The sequence below is a fragment of the Lottia gigantea genome, assembly GCF_000327385.1.
Source record: "Lottia gigantea unplaced genomic scaffold LOTGIsca_16, whole genome shotgun sequence".
NCBI classification, from domain to species: domain Eukaryota; kingdom Metazoa; phylum Mollusca; class Gastropoda; family Lottiidae; genus Lottia; species Lottia gigantea.
The window spans coordinates 3,391,910-3,411,174 of NW_008707965.1; the positions used below are offsets into that span (position 1 = coordinate 3,391,910).

Here is a 19,265-nt window from a genome sequence, read left to right on the forward strand (position 1 = left end):
ACTACCGCCAATTTCCAAGACTAGAAAAAGCAAATTCTTTTTGGATCACCACAAAATTAACTTTCATAGCACCATCACTCAGCTATTTGTAATAGTTTTGCACTTTGATTCATAATTTAACTCCAAATTATGCAAAATTTCTGATTGCACAGTCATTTTTATTTGCACAAGTCTGTGCTTTTCTGTTTTTTGCACTTGGGCAAATTTGCACATTAGATTTTACACATATTCAACCTAGTTGTTTTCTAACAAAATCGTTAGTTTTGAACGAAATATTCAGCAATGCACAGCACCCTTTTGTTTCACAGATATTTTTAATATAAATGGGAAGCACTCTTTAATATAAGAGAAATTTCAAACACACATTTCCTTTTCCACATTCATCACAGAATAGATAATTATTTTCCTTTTTGCATCAGATTTCAATTTTCCGATTTGAAAATCCAAATCGCTTTTTCGGGTTGATCTTTATTTACAAGTCTGTTTTTAAAAGGTCATGACCCTATCACCTTCCATCTTGTATTAAGCGAATATTATTACTGTCGTCCGCTAACTCCGGATAATTTTGTGGGTCACGAATATATTGTCCCTCGTAACCTTGAACTTGACCCCCAGACACAAGTTCGCGAATTTCTTGCTCTGTCCACTTATAATGACTGGGCAGACTATTTTTTAATAAATATTTTTCACTGTTCCACAATTGCTTGATAGCACGTTCTTTGGCGTGAAACAGAATACGACTACGCTCTTTGTCTATCGTAGTTCCGTAGCGTATATTAATTACACTATTGTTTCCATGGATACGCACATCTGCCACTTCGTGCGAGAACGCTGACCTGTGGCCATGACCTCCTCGCTGCACTGAAATGTTTATCCCATTTTCGAAGGTGACCAAATTACTGTGAATTCCCAAAGTTCGCAAATCATTGTCTGAATCTGCGTAGGAATTTTTCACAAAATAGTGCACATCCTTACCACGTATTGTGAAAGGCAAATCAACGGCTTCAGAACCGTTTAACAACACTGACGCTATTTTTCGCGACAATTCGGTCGCTATGTCTGCTTTGTTGATATGAACTTTATGATTTATGATGGAAACGGTAACGCCCTCTCCAAATATGGAAGTGAAGGGCGAGGGCCTCTGTTTTGCCAGAGATTGCAGGGGAGTAATTTTTGAACGAGGTACAGTGGTTAGGGTCAGTAAATTTTTCATATCGCGTTTAAACGTGCACTCGAAAGCAGATGAACTAGGAAGTAGTTGATGATCTCGTTGACAGTTGTCAGGGTGAAGGTCACCAGTGTAATCTACTTCCGGGGCCAAGCTATAAATATCAAATCCTAGAACGTTGAGCCAGTCATGGAGATCTGAAATAGAAAAAAATAATCATATATTCATACACGTGTAATCTACCGTTGTTGTCGGCTTTCTACTGCTTTGCATATTGATTTCTTTGCTGACAAATTCTGCATTTGCCTTCTTTGCTTTTATGGTTATGAACCTGGCATGGCTATTCTACTATTTACACTGGAACTGTTATGACGGTAAAGATACAAATCAAACCAAAAAAAAACAACAATGAAATGAAAACAAGGAACAAATTTCAACTTACCTAATCGAGGGTATTTATGATCCTTTAGATGATTATTAAGAAGATGGCGATATTGGTAGGAGTTGAGAATTTCAGGTTCCGAGATAACGGTGTCCAGTTTTTTAAACATGTTCTCGTAATCTGGACTTAACCAATGGCCACTGAGAGTATCGTAAGGTCGCTGATTTTTAAATGCTATATTCGTCATTGAGTTATATAACATCGCTTGGAATCCAAAACTCAATTCGAAATTAGGGTTTGTGTCTGACTCCTGCAGACCTAAAGGATCATAGCTACACTGTTTGACCACATAGCCTCGACTGTCAAATATAACCAATGGTGAGCCGTTAGGATCTGTTGCGATATAATAAGTGTTGCCCTTTCGTTCCAGAGCGATCAACGTTCCATGTGAATCGTACAGATATTGAGTCATCTCCCCTGACGTGTGGTTGTAGGTATGCGTAATTTGATGAGGACTTAGAACATTAGCATAAAAATATTGCATCACTTTGCCGTATTTGTCTCTCTGCACGGACAAACGACCTTGAGGGTCGTAGAAATACGAGTATTTATATTTTCGAGTATTTGACACGGTCACCAGTTGACCTCTAGAGTTGAAGGACAAATGTTCGAAACCACGTTGAGCCACGAAGCCATCTTCATCAAATTTGTACCTCATTTCTCCAAATCGGGTGATTCTATCTCCCACATCAAATTCCATCTCCTTGGTTATTCCGTCATCAGTGATTTTATTGATGTTACCGTTAGCGTCGTAGCCATATTTCCATGCCGATTTTCCTTCAACGAGAACATCTACCATGTTGCTATCAATATCGTAAATATATTCCACTGCCATTGAATCTGTCTGCCCAATTCTTCGTCGCCATTGGTGAATTAGATTCATATGATCATAGTTGATTTGAAGCATGAATCGAACGTTACCATCAAATTCCATTTTCACATCTTGAAGTCGTCCGTAATTGTCGTACTCACGAGTTATACGGAAATCGATATTGGAGAAGATTTCTCGTTCGTTGGACGTCCACTCGATGTTGATATCTTTGATTCGGTTCAATTTCCCAGTGACGCTACTATAACTGATCACGTTTCTCATTGAAAGATTATTGGACAATGTCGCCAAGCTTTCAGCCAATCGGAAGTTGTTATCATAAATGAGTGTAAAGTTCATATCCAGCAGGGTAAGATCCAATGGAAATTGTACAGTATAACTTTTAACCAATGAGCTGATGTATTCGTATCTTAATTTACAACTATAACCTCTAGCTTTTAGTTCACTGCTAGCCTTTCTTTGAGCCTGGGAATAAAAACATGGAATGGATTAGATTGCAAATTTGTCAAGTTGTCAAAAAAATGGCTGAAATTTCAAACCTGACATTATGAACAATGCCTGGGACTAAACTTTAAATTTTTTGACTCATACATCTTGGCTCATGTGTCAAATATTCAAAGAAGGTTTCTGTGGTTCCTGCAATTCTAGGATTATCTAAACCCACATGAAATCATTTTCACAAAAAACCACTGAAGAAGTTTACTAGGATGGAAAATAATTCCATGGTTCTTGCAATTAAAAAAAAACTGAAATAAAATTGATCAAAGACCACTCACCTCTGAGTTATAGGTGTAGGAAATTTCAGATTCATCAAAAAGTATGGTTGATACTTGAAAATGGTTGTTATAGCGATAATAGACTCTCTTGGTATCACCAGGATGTATGACACGTATCAGTTTACCATTGGTGTCGTAATCTAGAATAAACGGCAATGTTTTACCAGGTGGGGTATATTTCAGTCTCTGTATTCCCACAGACAGGACAGTGTGGAACTGATGTTTGCCGAGGACTGGTGTTGTGACTTGTTGTAAGTTACCCTCCGTGTCGTGATGAAACAAATATTGTTTTCCACTCGGGAAGATCACATCTGTAGGCTGAAACAAAATAAAATTCAAATTAAATAATGGCAATTAGACTTTAACTTGTGATGAAAGCAGTGAATTTTAGCAGCCGGGGGTCAATGGTCAAAATGTGTATGTTCTATCCACTGTGCTGCACACACTTAAAGGGAGACAGCTGCCCTCTGTCCTCTGTCTAGATCACCACTATCTTCAAAATTGATCAATAAGGCCACTCCAATTCTATTACAAGCATTGTTATAAAAAGATGACCAAAATAAAATTTCAGTGTCTTTCATCTTTTAGAAACCATTTCAACCACAAAACAAACCTTTTTGGCGCCAAATCTGTAAAAATATCTAAACTGAGCACCATTGGTGGACATTCTTTCAATCAGCAACCCCTTGGCATTATATTTCCTCTCCTCGACCATCTCACCATACTGCCATTTTGTGATGTCACCTAGCGACGAGTAGGTGATGTTCATAGAGTTGTGACCTGTTGCTGGGAAGAAATGAGTTGGTAGACCAGCCTTGTTGTAAATTATCGTCAATAATTCACGAAGATCTTTGTCCATCACTGTTTCCATGTGTTGATTTCGATCATACTCCACAGTTAGTAAATTCTCACCGTTAATCTGAAAATTAAACCACATCTTGTTTTCTATTAATTCTACATATTATTTAGGTGATTCCCTAACTATAATCCTCCATTACATTCTTCAAAGTGCAGCTCATGATCAAATCCTTAAAGCCAAATTTACAAAAGGACAAAGTCATTTTCATTGTTCAAAATGTTAGGCCGGACCAATTTATTTTCTTGATTTACAGATATTTTCTTGAAGGCATTATCAAGGGTGTTTTTTTTTCTTACGCAAGCCAGCATTGACCTGGGTTTCCTTTTCAGTATTGATTTAGTTCATCAAAAATCATTCATTATTTTTTCAATCTACTAAGGTGACTTTCTGTTGTTGATAGAAGGACTTTCGTACAAAATAATAAATTGGTCTGGCCTTATTTCTAAATGAAACGACATCTTTGCCCTTTTTCACAATGTTTTTTTTTTTAAACATATATTATAAATAAAAGCCATTGAAATCATGAAGTTGATGAAATTAATTGGTTATTTTCAAGCATAAAATACATAACAAAATACTCATGCCTAAATGAATTGAGAAAAAAAATTTAATTTCCAATTTAGCGCATAAAATTCCAAACATGCTAAAATTGTTAAATATGTTAGGTAAGATGAAATAACTTCAAAGTCGGTATAAACAAACAAAATACAATAATATCCCTTTTAAAATACTGAAAAAATTTGAGGTAACCCAACAGGCTTGCTGTTAGAAACATTTGAACTCTGAAAAAATTGTTAAGTATCGGACTAGGACTCTGATTGGTTCATTTTTATATCAGTCATATTAAAGACCAATCAGATCTCTTGAACATGACTCACAAGTTAAGGTAGAAAAAGACGAGGTACGATGTCTGATAAGGTGCACAGTTATCAATACATTGAAAATGGAAGAAACGAATCGTGTCTGCACCATGTCCACACCCCATGTTCCTGCTTCTTCCATTTTTCAACTGTATCGTTAATCCACTAACGTACACCGTATATCATCTTTTCCCAGTTCTACTTCTAAATACTCTTAGATTACTATCTTTCTAACAGCAGACCTCACTTTTGACTAATAGGTGGCTTTTACCAATGGAAAATAATTGCATATTCTGTATACATTCACTGGGATTGTAAAGAGATTTTCTAAACATTTCAAGTGTATCGGGGAGACTCATCAATATGCAACATTTCTATTTTCAATCAGACGTCTGTGGGATTGTAAAGATGTAAAATAAAGTGAATTATGATGTCACTGTTGCATAAACTGCTACTAACAGTACGTTATTATCGCTGAGTTTTAGTGGAATAGAAAAAACCACAAGACGTCTGATTGAAGACTGAAATGGAGCAAATTGATGATATCAGTGTCCCAGATACACATTAAAAGATGAGAAAACCTCTTTACAATCCCTTTAAATATACAGGACTTGTCCAAGGATATAATACCAGGAATTCTCTGCCATTGGGTAAATTGGGTAAACATGCTGCTATTGGATGATTTGAAAGATATGGTGGGGCGGAGGGGGGTATTCACATGGAAGCATCAACTTACAAATTTATTATGTTATTTTCATTTAAAGCCAAAATTTCAGATATCTAGAATTCTATCTTGATTTGAAATTCCTTTTGAATAAAAAGGATTCTATTTGATCATGTTTCCAAAGAGTTCCAGAGAATTCAGGTTGATGCTTCCAGGAATATGGCTAAAAAGCATGAATGGTTATTGCGATGTTAGTTGTCTTGTGCAGTCCAGCAAATCAGTGCCAATTAATTAATTAATTATTCGTAAACGATGCTAAAACTTCATATAGCATGATTTTAATACTGATGAAATGATTTAAACACACTTTGTCTTTCCAGTTTCCTCTGCAATTTTCAAATTGAAAACTTAGCAGCTTGAAATAGCCTGGGCAATGTGAAAAGTATAAAGCTAATTTAATTGAAATTCTTTCAAAATCTAAAGCAAAATAAAATCAGAAGTTTCATTTCAAGGTTGAAGCATTTGCTATGATTAACTCAAAATTAGAAGCCAAAGCTTTGGGATAAACAAAACATTTAAAGACACACAACTTATATAAGTAACTTTGGACTTCCATTTCACAAAGTAGATTTCTGGACAGCAGTTAAAGTGTTCAAATTAATTTTTGCAGCAAATATAAGAGCAGAAGACAAAGTGTGTTTATAAAATGGACATGGCACAAGATGTTAGATTGGGTAAAGCTAGAGTAGTCAACATACCAAGAGGGCCTTTTCCTTGTACTCTTCGCCATGCGACACATGCATTGTCCCATGCCTGGCAAAGTTGGCGCCTACCCGCATTCGTTGTCCAATTTTTTCAATGACTCTACTATGCCGTGAGCGTCCTTTCCGACGAAGATAGAACCGCCATTCCATTCGATGCATGTACGCATCGGGTACAATCACTTTTCGTTTAAAATGCATTCTATGTTCGTTTTCCATTATCGGATGTCCACCAGTTTCTATGGCAACAGTTAGGTTGCTAGGGAACAATACTATGACAGCTCCATCTGGTAGATACGTCACTTTTGTTTGTGTTGAACCTACAAAGAAAATACAAAATTATGAAATATGTAACACAATGTGACACAAAGTTCAAAATCAATGAGCAATCTGCCTTAAAAATAAATTTCAAAAGCTCTACAAAACAGAATCAAAACCAATTTTAGCCAAGAAAAAGTTAATAAAATTGTTAAGAAAACTAAAAAAATGATAAAAGAAAGACAAAATAAAACAAATTTGTTAATAGGAAGGGTCAGAAACAAAAATTAATTATATCTAAAAAATAAAAACAAAAAAGAATGTGGATTCTAAACATAATCAAGAAACTCATTTTCAAAAATTGGCTCTGTGCTTCAAATCAAATAAAACAAACCTAAGCAATTTTTAATGAGGTTCAGAAAAATTTGATTATGAAGTCATGCTAAGAGAAAGATTTAAAATAAGTGGTTGCCATTTTAGGGTGCAAAATAGAAAAGAAAATATAGAAATATTGAAGCATGCAAATTTGGAGGATATATATAAACCAATAACTTTGATAAAATTTGTATTACTAGTTCTAAATATATGTCAAGAGCTGCCCTAAAAGCATCTATAATTGGATTAAAGCCATGCCCCAGGGAGGAAAAATTACAAGTTCTTATCTACGAAATAAAAAATTAAAATTTTTACGACTATAAGTCACTATGACAACGATGACAATTGTAAAAATGTTAATGAAGCCTCTAATAGAAAATTCTAAAAATATTTCTTAGCCAAAATTGTTCTTCAAAATATTTTGGAATTCAAAAAAATATAAAGACCATAAATTCTATATTCGACAGAAGAAAATGAAAAGATCTTTACTAAGTATTTGCTAGTAAGAACTTTGTATCTGCAAAAGCCATGAAAATTCTTTTGTCCTTTGTAAACCCAATTCTTTTTCATTTCAAAATTTTTTCAAAATTCTCATCAGATTTTACAAGTAAATTTTTTAGTTTTCTCTTTCTTCACCTTATTGAAAGGACCAATCATAAAGTGACTGACCCACAAAATCAATGCAAAATTTAACAACTACCCACGACAGTTGTAACGAAAATGTTTTTAATTTTTGAAAAAAAGAATTTTCGATGGCAGAATGAAAAAAGGTGAACTGCAAGCACTTGCCATGCATCACGGATTGCACGCTTCCATATGTAGCCATGGCAACCACATCACTGCTATCAGTAGTGACATGAACAATGGAACCTGTAGTGTTGACATCTGTTGTTAGCTGAGTTATTTCCCCTGTTGGTTGGCTGATTTGAAGCAGACGTCCTTTATCATCATATTTGTACATGAAAACTTTTCCGTATGACGTATGCTTCGATTCGAGTAATCCAGTACTGGCCATGTAGGTGAAGGTTGCCGTGGTGTTGTCGGGAGCAGTGTAGCGATACAAGCGTCTCATGTTATCCAATAATAAATCACATTTATCACCACTAGGTGTCACTAGTTTCTCAACGCGAGTGTCATATCTTCGCTTCACTTCAATACTATTTCCAGATGTGTCCGCAACTTTTGTTAATTTTCCGTAAAAAGAATTAACATTGTATGTAAAATTATACATGAACTGGCTTGTCATTATGTTGATTGTATGTTTGTGTTGCCCGTAGCGATTAAATATGTAAATTTCTTGCGTTTCAGGGGACACAACTTGATATTCACGATGAATATTTTGTTGAGGTAGTTCAGACACGATCGAAAAGATTCTCTGATTTCCCAAATCTGCAATGTGTAAAATTCCGTCTGGAGTGACAGTGACTGAAGTCGGTGTACTGAACAAGGCTTGAGCAGCCAGTCTTTCCTTGGCATCATAACATTTACATGCTTTTTGACAATCGCATTTTGATTTGGTTCCCGCGAAATGATGAATTCGTCCATCCGTTGTCACAATTCGAACTCTGTTGATATGATGAGTATCACTTTCAACAATATATAAATCACCATGGGGACCAAAAGTAATAGTAGATGGCGACACTAAAGTCACATGATCTGCTACATTAGAGGCTTGTTCGTCGTCAGTTAGCACACCAGCAGGTAGGAAGCTGATTTGTCGTGGAGGGCAATATACAGGTCGGCCAGCCACAGTCACCAACTTGTAATCCTTGGTTAGTTTCAGTACTATTCCTTGGTCTAGAATGTGGAGTGTGTCATCCAAGGGATCTATTGACAACGCTGTCGGCCATTTTAGGCTTACCTGAAAGTAAGAACGAGTTTGTTGATATGTGAATTACAGACACCAGTTGACAAGATCATCAATTCTGTGGTTATTTCCCTTTAACAAGGAAACCCAAAACATTGGTGAAAATTTGAGCACGAAATGGCAATAGGATTCAGGGAATTCAAGTTAACTATTGAAGATTGTCTGGGTCTTTTAACAGCAATTACAATCAATCTAGTTATAGAATAAAGCTGTGAACACAGTGGGTCGAAACTAGAACCTGGACAGATAAATCGACCATATATTTCCTGTGATTGCTCAAGTGGCTTTATTCGAGACAAATTAACTCAGTGTCATCTGATTGGTCAACTACTAAAAATCAACTCATTCAGGACAAAAAAAATTCTATTCGGAGTTAAAAACATACAACTCCATATCTTCAGTTTTTGATAAATATTCAAAATCTTTGCCACAGAAAAGTTTTTTAAAATCACTTACGCTTTCAGCGGGTAGAATATCATCACAAGGCATTGGAGTCCATTTTCGTAACTGTTCCTGTGTACCAATCAAAGTATTAATAACCCCATCAGACGTGATTCGTCTGATATTCGGACCATCTGCTATATAGATTACGCCATCTTTGTTAATAGCAATACCTGCAATTGACCAAAAGTAAAATATTAATATACCAATTATCTAGCGAACCTGATTAAATCAGTGGCCTTGATATATCTGGACCCTGTTTCACAAAAACTCTTACGATAAGAATTTGTTGAAGTGTAGAATTTTACATTTAGAAATAGTCTTCCAAGAGACGAACCTTGTTGTAAGAGCACTTAAAAATTCAGAGTTGGATTGTCATCTGCTTGATGATTAGTAAACTGTAATTTCTCCTTGTGATTTTGTTCCCTGGCTTATGAATTGCTCTTATGATAAGCACATTCAGGTTTTCTGCTTAAGATAAGCACGTTTGACTTTTGGATTGTGATTTTGATGAGGACATTCCCAATTCCTCTTTATGAATTGGACCTTATTTAAAGATTTTGATCTGAATCACGCCAGTGTCCTTACAATAAACACTCTAATCAAACCAGGCCTACCTTTAGGATACCTCAGTCTGGCTAACGTAGCAACAGTCCCGTCCCCACAGAGATCAGCCTCCCCTGGGGTACATTCCTCTCCATTACCAGCCACAACTTCCATATTCTCTGTCAAATCTCGGACTGGACCCATGGTTTTCACCCTGATCACTTTATGGGACATGAAGTCTGAGATATATAATTTTCCATCAACTGGGCTGACCGTCATGTAGAACGTATATGGAACATTTTTGGTGCTGAAAATAGAAATAATGGCGAGTAAATATAAGAACAGAATCTTAAATTTTTGTTACTAAGAGTTTCAGACCTTCAGAATTTACCATACAAAACTCAACAAACTTCCAGTACTATTTTTCACACAAATACTGCCCATTGTCCATAATCATCTTGGTGGTGGTGTGATTGCTCCTTTTTCTTTTTGTCATTTTGTTAAACTGATGACACAAACTAGAATTTCATTCTAACATTGGATATCTTATTGTGTTTCAATCCAAAAAACTACTTGCCAACATCTCAAAAAAATGACCATTTACTCACTTAAAAGAATTGAAACATATTTAGAAAGGTGAGAAAGCACTTAACTACTGATCAATTGCAGAAAAATAAAAGCTCCAGAGAAATAGCTTAGAGCTCAAAAGAATATGCTTTAATCAAGTTAAAAGCAATTACAAAACATCGTAAAGCTTTTTATCTCTGAGTTCTGGGACCAAATACATCGGAAAAAGATTACAGAAAAAGATCTATGTTGCATGTTCATTTCAGATTTACGCCTCTATCTTTTGACTCGATATCAACAAAAGCTTTTAGAGAAATTGCAGTAAATGTTTTAGTCTCTAGTGATTGGTTAAAATCTCGTAAAATATGGTGGATAAAAAGACCAACTTGATCTGAAAGTGTTAGAAGTTTTTATCTAAATGTTTCCCTCAACTGTTTATGGAAATATTACTGGTGAAAGGACAGAAAACATAATGGCACTGGCATGTGTTATTTGATAATATCAGTATATCAAACATGTTTAATAACGTTATTTGGCAAGCCTTCAGACAAGATAAATGACAATATAAATATATTGCATTGTTATTGGTGGAAAAAAATATAGCAGATGTGAGATATGTTGTTATCAGAAATTTAAAAAAAAAACAGTTCAATAATGTTATTAAGCAAACTTTAGGACAACGTAATGTTGAAATCCAACAACCAAGACAGCCAAAAAAAGCATGACAGCCAAAAAAAGCATGACAGCCAAAAAAAGCATGACAGCCAAAAAAACCAAGACAGCCAAAAAAACTAAGACAGCCAAAAATCTTGTGAATTCTCAATATATTCTTATATAATTCTAACCTAATGAAAACGTTTTTCTAAACATAGAATTATAAAGTATGATCTGTGATTATTAGGGGAAGAAGTAGGTCAATATTAAATGTTTACCTCATTTGTAGAATACTGGCAATTTCTTCTCTCTCTGGCGATAGTTTCCGTATAAAATTATAATCTCCTACATACAGACTGCCATCTAGACCACTAGCTAGAGCTACAGGAGCCAGGAGTTTATTATCTCTCGCCTTGCCATTACAACCATTACAATCTAACTGTCTTCTCTCCCCGGTACCCAGGATGTTTATTATCTTCTTCGGTTTTTCTTTCAGATAGATATTAGTACCATCACCTTTATGTAAGATACCTGGAAAAAAGTCATTCAAAATATTTCATTAAGTTGCATGAAGTCATTTGTAAAGGAACAGCATGTGACAGTCGATGACCTTGAAGAAATCATCATCAACGAAAGTTGCCAAAAGGTTTGGCCAAGGACCAGTTGGTAGAAAGGATCCTTAATCATGAACCAAATTTGTTATCCTTAGAGAATATAGTTTTTTCTTGATGGTCCTAAATCCTTTTAAATAAACAATAAAACATCACCTACCTTCCTGAAAGTTGTATGTATGATGAATATCAAGATTCCAGCCTCCAATTTCTGATGATGTCAGATCAAAACCATTGAGTGTTGTAGATCGTGTTTCCCAGAATATATATTCACAGCCTTGGTACTGATAGCCAACATTTACTGGAAAAAAAAAAACACATGAAGTTTTACGCCCTACTTTTCTGCACCTAATTGTGCTAATAAAGATGGGCAATGCCATGCAGTGTACAATTAGGGACATTTTTCCAAGACAGTGGCATTAGATTACTCTTCCAACTGTCGAAGGATATTTAACTTTCACAGAATGTAGCATGGAGAGCCTGGACTATTTACTTTGTCTCTCTTTTGCACTTAGCGTCACATTCTTAGACCCTCTTGATCCTTTCCCCCCTCTAGAATGGCTTACAACCTACCTCTAGCAGTAACAATACCATAAACTTTCTGATTAAAAACATTTTTACGATTCCAAGAGTAGGTATATTTCAAGTTGGGGTCGGCTTCGAAAACTTTCTCCGTCACTACCCCATCTACAGACACCTTCAGGTGGACCAATGACAGAAGTTTGGGGATGGTGGCTGGGGTCATCTGGATGAGAATCAAGGACATGTACCCTGGGGACTCACTACTGTGGTAGACAAGATGGACGTCTGTTCCCGAGATGGGCAGACTTTCTTGAAGGACCTGAAAAAATATGATTTAGAACGCTGATGATGAAATGATCAAATACATATTGATGCAAACGCTAGAATTTGAAAGAATTTTAAAGTGTATTGGGGATACTTAGAATGATGCAAGTAGGAGCCATAAATGGCCCCTGATACATAAAGAGATAGAACATCCCTTGCAGGTTTGCTGTTAGAAGGCCTAAATTGTAATATCAATTTGAAGAAGAATAATGCTGATTTTCATCCTATCCATATATTTTCCTGTATATCAAGTTTTTTCTGATTTGGTATCACTTCATTACAGACCTAAATTGGGTCTAAAATCTTTAATTATTTTTCTACTTTTAGCCAGTGATGATCTACCTCAAACTTTTTTTTAAAAATTTTTATCGACCATTCCTTACGACTTACTAATCCTTAACTCATTTTTAGCTAAAAGAAAGCAGAAAGATTGGAATAGGTGCCTACCTGTGACTCTGGAATAATGGTACTTCTTTCAGGACAGGCGCCAAGCTGTGTGTGTTGCCATGTCGACAGTACTACAGGTCTTAGAAGGTAGTGCTTATGTTCTACGCTGCACAGCGCAGGATCGGCCATCGATTCAGGTTCATTTCGTAACGTCATGACAACTGTATCCATGGTGATGATCTGATTCCATGGTACCAAAACACTGGCTGTTTTAGTAGCAAAGGGTTGACGAATAAATTCCAGTTTTACTGAACCACCACCATTGACCAAAATATCAAATCTGAAATATAAAGGTCAAGGTCATTGGCTTGAGTCGAATGTCATATTTTAACGCTAAATTTGAATCAGAAGATCTTTGGGAAAAGGATCAAGCAGGCGATTTCAAATATCAAGAAAAATATTCTGAGGCTGTAGCTTAACTAGATGAATGGGAGTCTGAGGGTTGCTCCCCTACATTTGTTTCAGAGGGTAGGGGCTTGGCTGTCTGTTGGGGGCTCTGATTGGCTGTACTCTCTGGTATACAATCCAATCAAATGATACAAGAAAGGTGGCTATTGCAGTCAAGGTATAAGAATAAGTTTGTAATAGCTTGACATTGTGAAGATGGCTAGTCTCAAATCCAAATAAACAAATCAGCAAAAAACAGAACACAACATGACAGACAAATATCCAGTTCATAAAAATCAGGAATTTAATCAAAATCAATTTCATTTATGGTAGTTTTACGATTAATAACAAGTCTTTATATGATCTTTATATTGCCTCATTTAATTTAGTTTGAATGTTATAACATGGCTGGATGATGTCACACAGACAACGTAATATTGATTCTTCGAGCTCGCTTCAGTCTTTTTATCATCAACATCGTTTACAGACTACACATAATAATGATAGCTTTCTAATTCTTATAAGCAGACAATTGGACAATTTAAGTGCCAATGAAGACTTCAGGAGCGTTAATTTGGTTTCATTTACCAGTCATATCTTAAACGACTTTGACTTTCAGCGTAAAGTCTGCAAATTTTTTAATAAATATAAGAAATATACAATTTTAGTCGTAAGGATTCTCCAAACAGGAAGTAAAGTTTACAAAGTAACGCAAGGTTTAAGAAGAGTAATAATAATTAAGAAACAACAGTTTTTATGGATATAGACTTCTATTTATTATTGAACACAATGTTTCATTACACATACAGGTAACGTTATCAAGTAGTAATAATAATAATAATAATAACTTTATTTTAGCGACCCAAAAACTGATCTGCCGTGATAGCAACACAATGGAATCTACATATTCAAAACAATCGTCAGTAATTGAGAAATTGTCTACTTACACGCCCTCATCTCTAGTGAGTGTATATCCATATAGAGGCTGTGTAACCACGCCAACTCGGACACTTATTAACGGTGTACCATCTTTAGTTGTTACTCGACCACGAATAACTGACACTTGCCTGAAAAATAACAAAATTTACATAAACATTTCAAAATAACAAAATTTATATAAAAATTTCATTAAATGGTGAAACCAATAGTTTTGGTGCCTACAATCATTTGCCTCTGTAGTTTGTATTTTAATTGAATTTTTCATCTCATGAACCCACTTATTGTGATTGTGACAAGTCCTTGTTGGTTCTGATCTTAGAAAATATACAGTTAAACTTGTACACAAACATTTGAATATATTCAGTGTAGTCCTTCAAAACCCAGTAGAAATCCTTCCTGTACAACATGGCCCTCAGTTAAGCAACACCTTCAATAAGTGGCCAATTTTTAGCATTTTCTCAACGACTTGCTTGATACAAATTTGACCATACTTGAATTGAATGCAATGAAATAGACTCCAAGTGCAAAATAAGAATTATTCAGTTGTGCCATATTTTAGGGTTGTAGAACAGATACAAAACTATTTATGACTGTTATCTGTTAAGAAATCAAAAATAAAAATCCCTATAAGCAAAACAATTCCATTAAGCAAAAATCTGTCCAAAGCAAGACAAAATTGGGAGTAGTGACTGTATAGTAGTGGACTCCTCAAACAAGAAGTACCATAGGGTGTTTCAAATAGTGTAAGCATGGCCTGTTCTCTCGGCAACAGCCACTAATATATAGATGAAAATCATGAAATACCATCAGATCAATAAACAAATCTCCCACAATGCCAGAAGCAGATTTGCCTTTTTCACAGATAGTGAATACACATCCCTGCATTCTACTGTCATTAAGTGCAAATATATCTTAGTGTTCATCATCTGAAACAAAGAATTAAAGATATACCACAGTAAAATTAATAAAGAGAAGGCCATTCCTCTGTTGTCTGTAGTCCTGCTGTTTCCACATGTTTTTTTGCTACTGAAACATCTGCTGTAATGAATTTCTTCTGGAGTTTGATTCACCACAAATTGGAAATCACAAAGCAAGATCTAAGATCTGATAAACGGCATCAGAGTTTAAAAACCTTCTGTTCTGTATCGGGCTATAGGAAATGAGTTTTACATGTATGTCCTTGTGTTCTGTATCTTATTGGACAAATGAAATGTAGTTTTATATCCTACTGTTCTGTATCTTATTGGACTAATGAAATGTAGTTTTATATCCTACTGTTCTGTATCTTATTGGACTAATGAAATGAAATGGAGTTTTATATTCTACTGTTCTGTATCTTATTGGACTGATGAAATGAAATGGAGTTTTATAACCTACTGTTCTGTATCTTATTGGACTAATGAAATGAAATGGAGTTTTATAACCTACTGTTCTGTATCTTATTGGACTGATGAAATGAAATGGAGTTTTATATTCTACTGTTCTGTATCTTATTGGACTAATGAAATGAAATGGAGTTTTGTAACCTACTGTTCTGTATCTTATTGGACTAATGAAATGAAATAGAGTTTTATATCCTACTGTTCTGTATCTTATTGGACTAATGAAATGAAATAGAGTTTTATAACCTACTGTTCTGTATCTTATTGGACTAATGAAATGAAATAGAGTTTTATATCCTACTGTTCTGTATCTTTTTGGACTAATGAAATTAAATAAGTTTTAAATCCTAATCCTCAATATTCAATTTGTCACAGATCACAGTAAGGGATAAAAAAAAAATAGAGGTTGTGGAAAATATCAGCTGAAGAATAAGACGACCACAGCTCCCTTGAAGTGGTACTGAGGGACTAATTTACCATTTGAACATGTTTTGGAAGTCATTCTCTATTCAGAAATCTTTCCATCCTTCGAACCAAATTTAAAATAAAAATATCACTGGCCAGAAAGATAGAGGAAGTCCAGGATCCCTGTAATGAAGACAGATTAAATTAAAGAGAAGATTTGAATTTGAAGCATCAAATGACTTGTTTCAGAATCAGTCATTCAACGGCCCTTTCTAATTACGACAACGATAAATCTCTCGGCTGCCTCACATGTCTTTTACATTTCTTTGTCATTCCTTGACTTTCAAGGTCACAATGACCCGACGCTAATTGCATAAAAAATATCGAATACATTAAAGAATAATTTGCAGACTTCGACATCAAGACAGTCAGAAAAACACGGCAGAAAAAATTACATTCAAAAGATAACATTCTTTGAATCTTCTCAAGCAAATGCACTTCATTTTTCCTTAATGTATTTTGAATTTTTCTACAGTTTCAAAATATGTCAATATTTCTGCTCTAAAAACAAAAACAAAATAGAATGTATTTAAAATATTCGAAAAAGCACTTTGATGCATTTTTATCATTTTTTTTGAAAATCAAGCTGCTAAATGTGAGTTTTTATTGGAAATTCATTCTTCATACTTTAAGAATAATGTGGCATTACGATAACGTGCCTTGTCCTGCCAGGAACAACTGTCTTAGTAAATATAACACTGGAGTCCAATCTACACTAAACTATTTCTGAGTGGAGTCTATACCATCGAACATGGCAGACAAGATCCCTAATAGCAATATATCCGTAAGTCCTAATCAAGAAGCCAAAAAAGTAAAAGGTCACAGCTTAAAATTTTTGTAGAATGGAATGGTGGAATGGTAGAGATGTGGAATGGTAGAGATGTGGAATGGTAGAGATGTGGAGATGTGGAATGGTAGAGATGTGACTGCTGGGTGATGGCATAATCAAGCATTTAGTTCTAGAAGAATAAGCACTAATTCAACTAAGATTAGGCATGGTCAAGGACATAACGAACTTTGTCTTATACCTTAACTGCCAGTCACCTTAAATGTATCACAGAATGCAGCAATTTTATTGTATTGTACACCAGCAAATACAGCCAATCAGAGACCTTGACAGAAAGACTATAAACATTATAGCTTATTTTTACAGACATTCTATCGAGGGCTCTGATTGGCTGTATTCGCTAACGTATTATCCAATCAAACAGAATCATTGCACTAACTGCAAGAATACGAAAAGGGTGGCTATTGTAGTCAAGGTATAAGACGATGTTCATGATAGATTGACATTGTAAAGATGATCTAGTTATGGAACAAACAGATACTGTAGTGTGAAAGCAGCTTGAAAAGAGAAATTTGTTTACAAGTTTTAAACAAGCTCCATCTGGCTGACTGCACCTTTACATCCAATATGTTTTAAACAGACAGCCTTCATCACAGTGGAATCATTTAAATGTACATTTTTCACAATGTTATTCTGCTTTCTGTCTGACTGAGTTTTGTACATGTCAGTATTCCCTTTACTTTCTAATCTATTCCACATTTGTCAGGAATCTTTTAACAAAAGGCTTCTATCTTACCCAGACGCTATCAGCTAGGTTTTCATTTTGTTAGACAATAGAACAACACAAGAATACAATCTTAAACTCCTATCAAAAATCATTTCAGAATATGATTTGAACACAGAAAATAATCTTCAGACAATTCTATACAAAGATGAATGGAGACCAGAATTCAATCTTTCTTCAATAACAATTTTTCTTTATCTGTTTGCATCCAAACCAAAAGTTATTTCAACCATAAGGTGAGCTTATGCTAATATGTCAAGGGAGACCACACCACACCCTTTCGCTGTCCCATAAAGGTCTGAGAGATCTCTGATACTTTCTTCAGATATTCTTATTCTGATATTCAAAATTTTAAGTGTTCATTTCAGATGCCCTAACACCATAGTGATTGCCAGTTACGCATGGCGCGAATAATGAAAGTGGTTCTGATATAGTTCCAAATATCCATGTCTGTCCAGAATTATCTGCGTTTGAATATTAAAATGATGAAATAGTGAGTAAATTTCCTAGTTTGAAATATTTTTATTTAAAGAAATGATATAATTTTCCTACATTTTTCTGAAGACTATTTATATATATTCAAGACTAAAATCTACCACCAAAATGGCCCATCTGTCTCCTTAAAACTCATGACTGCAAACTCGTTGTGAGGGCACATTTAGGCAGTTCATCCCTCCATTACCACAAAGTCAACCACAACTGAAAGTTGATATAACACCAGGTTGATTGTTATTGAGTATAATATTCTGTTATTCTAAGAATAATATTAACCGTCTGCGTTTTTTCTCTGAAAATTGACAGATTATTTGCTTCTGAATTCCACAAGTTTTTAATTACCGAGTCTTTCAATCAACTTTCAGTTTCAATACGCCATGAAGGGGAGATAAGTAGGTTGAAATAACATATCGGCAGCAAAAAACAAACAAAACGTTATTTATTTTGGACGTTGTAATACAAGAACTTTAATGGCCTCGCAATTAAACTGTTTATTTACGACTGGCAAGTAGAACGAAAATCTCGTTAAAGAGTCTTTTGTTTTCTTTTGGGTAGACAAGGCTTAAAAACGTACATCAATTCAACTTAACAGGAAATTTAACGCTAGTTTTGGATCCCCAGATGTAAAGATTTCATGAACACTGCATCCTTTTCAACGATTTCTTATCATGAGTTATCTATACACAAACATCAAAAGATTTTTTAACTTAACGAACATCAGTAGCTGGTTTGTTTTTTGTCTTTATTTCTTCTCTCCATTTAAATAATTTACAAACTTTCGGATAACTTTACATGTTTTTACACAAAACACAAATCCATCATTTTCTTGAAAGAGATTTGAAGTGCAGGAGCGAAAAGAAGTATCTGGTTTTAAAGACTGCAGCCTTTCAACTGACAGACATGATGGATATTCTATTAATTTCAGAAATTGGTTTTCTTATGTTGTGGGTGCTTGAAGACTACTGTAGAACCATCATGATGAATTTGTGAATGAACACAACTGAATAAAGATTAAAAAGTTGTTTATTCCTCGCTGACTTGAGAGATCAAACAAC

At 34.9% G+C, this 19,265-nt stretch overlaps 1 protein-coding gene across 1 annotated transcript in view; it reads right to left on the reverse strand.

Annotated features, from left to right (window-relative positions):
- Window positions 1-514: 514 nt before the first annotated feature.
- The window catches only part of LOTGIDRAFT_91191 (hypothetical protein), a gene marked incomplete at both ends in the record, with an annotated part of 40,021 nt that continues 21,270 nt past the window's right edge, over window positions 515-19,265 (reverse strand). The window contains 15 exons of the mRNA XM_009051045.1: window positions 515-1,365; window positions 1,399-1,474; window positions 1,699-2,904; window positions 3,216-3,526; window positions 3,825-4,134; window positions 6,432-6,679; window positions 6,966-6,984; window positions 7,801-8,853; window positions 9,316-9,473; window positions 9,918-10,153; window positions 11,346-11,598; window positions 11,839-11,979; window positions 12,252-12,519; window positions 12,972-13,251; window positions 14,306-14,425. Of these exons, the coding sequence (XP_009049293.1) occupies window positions 515-1,365; window positions 1,399-1,474; window positions 1,699-2,904; window positions 3,216-3,526; window positions 3,825-4,134; window positions 6,432-6,679; window positions 6,966-6,984; window positions 7,801-8,853; window positions 9,316-9,473; window positions 9,918-10,153; window positions 11,346-11,598; window positions 11,839-11,979; window positions 12,252-12,519; window positions 12,972-13,251; window positions 14,306-14,425 (5,530 nt within the window). The remainder of the gene's footprint in view (window positions 1,366-1,398; window positions 1,475-1,698; window positions 2,905-3,215; window positions 3,527-3,824; window positions 4,135-6,431; window positions 6,680-6,965; window positions 6,985-7,800; window positions 8,854-9,315; window positions 9,474-9,917; window positions 10,154-11,345; window positions 11,599-11,838; window positions 11,980-12,251; window positions 12,520-12,971; window positions 13,252-14,305; window positions 14,426-19,265) is intronic.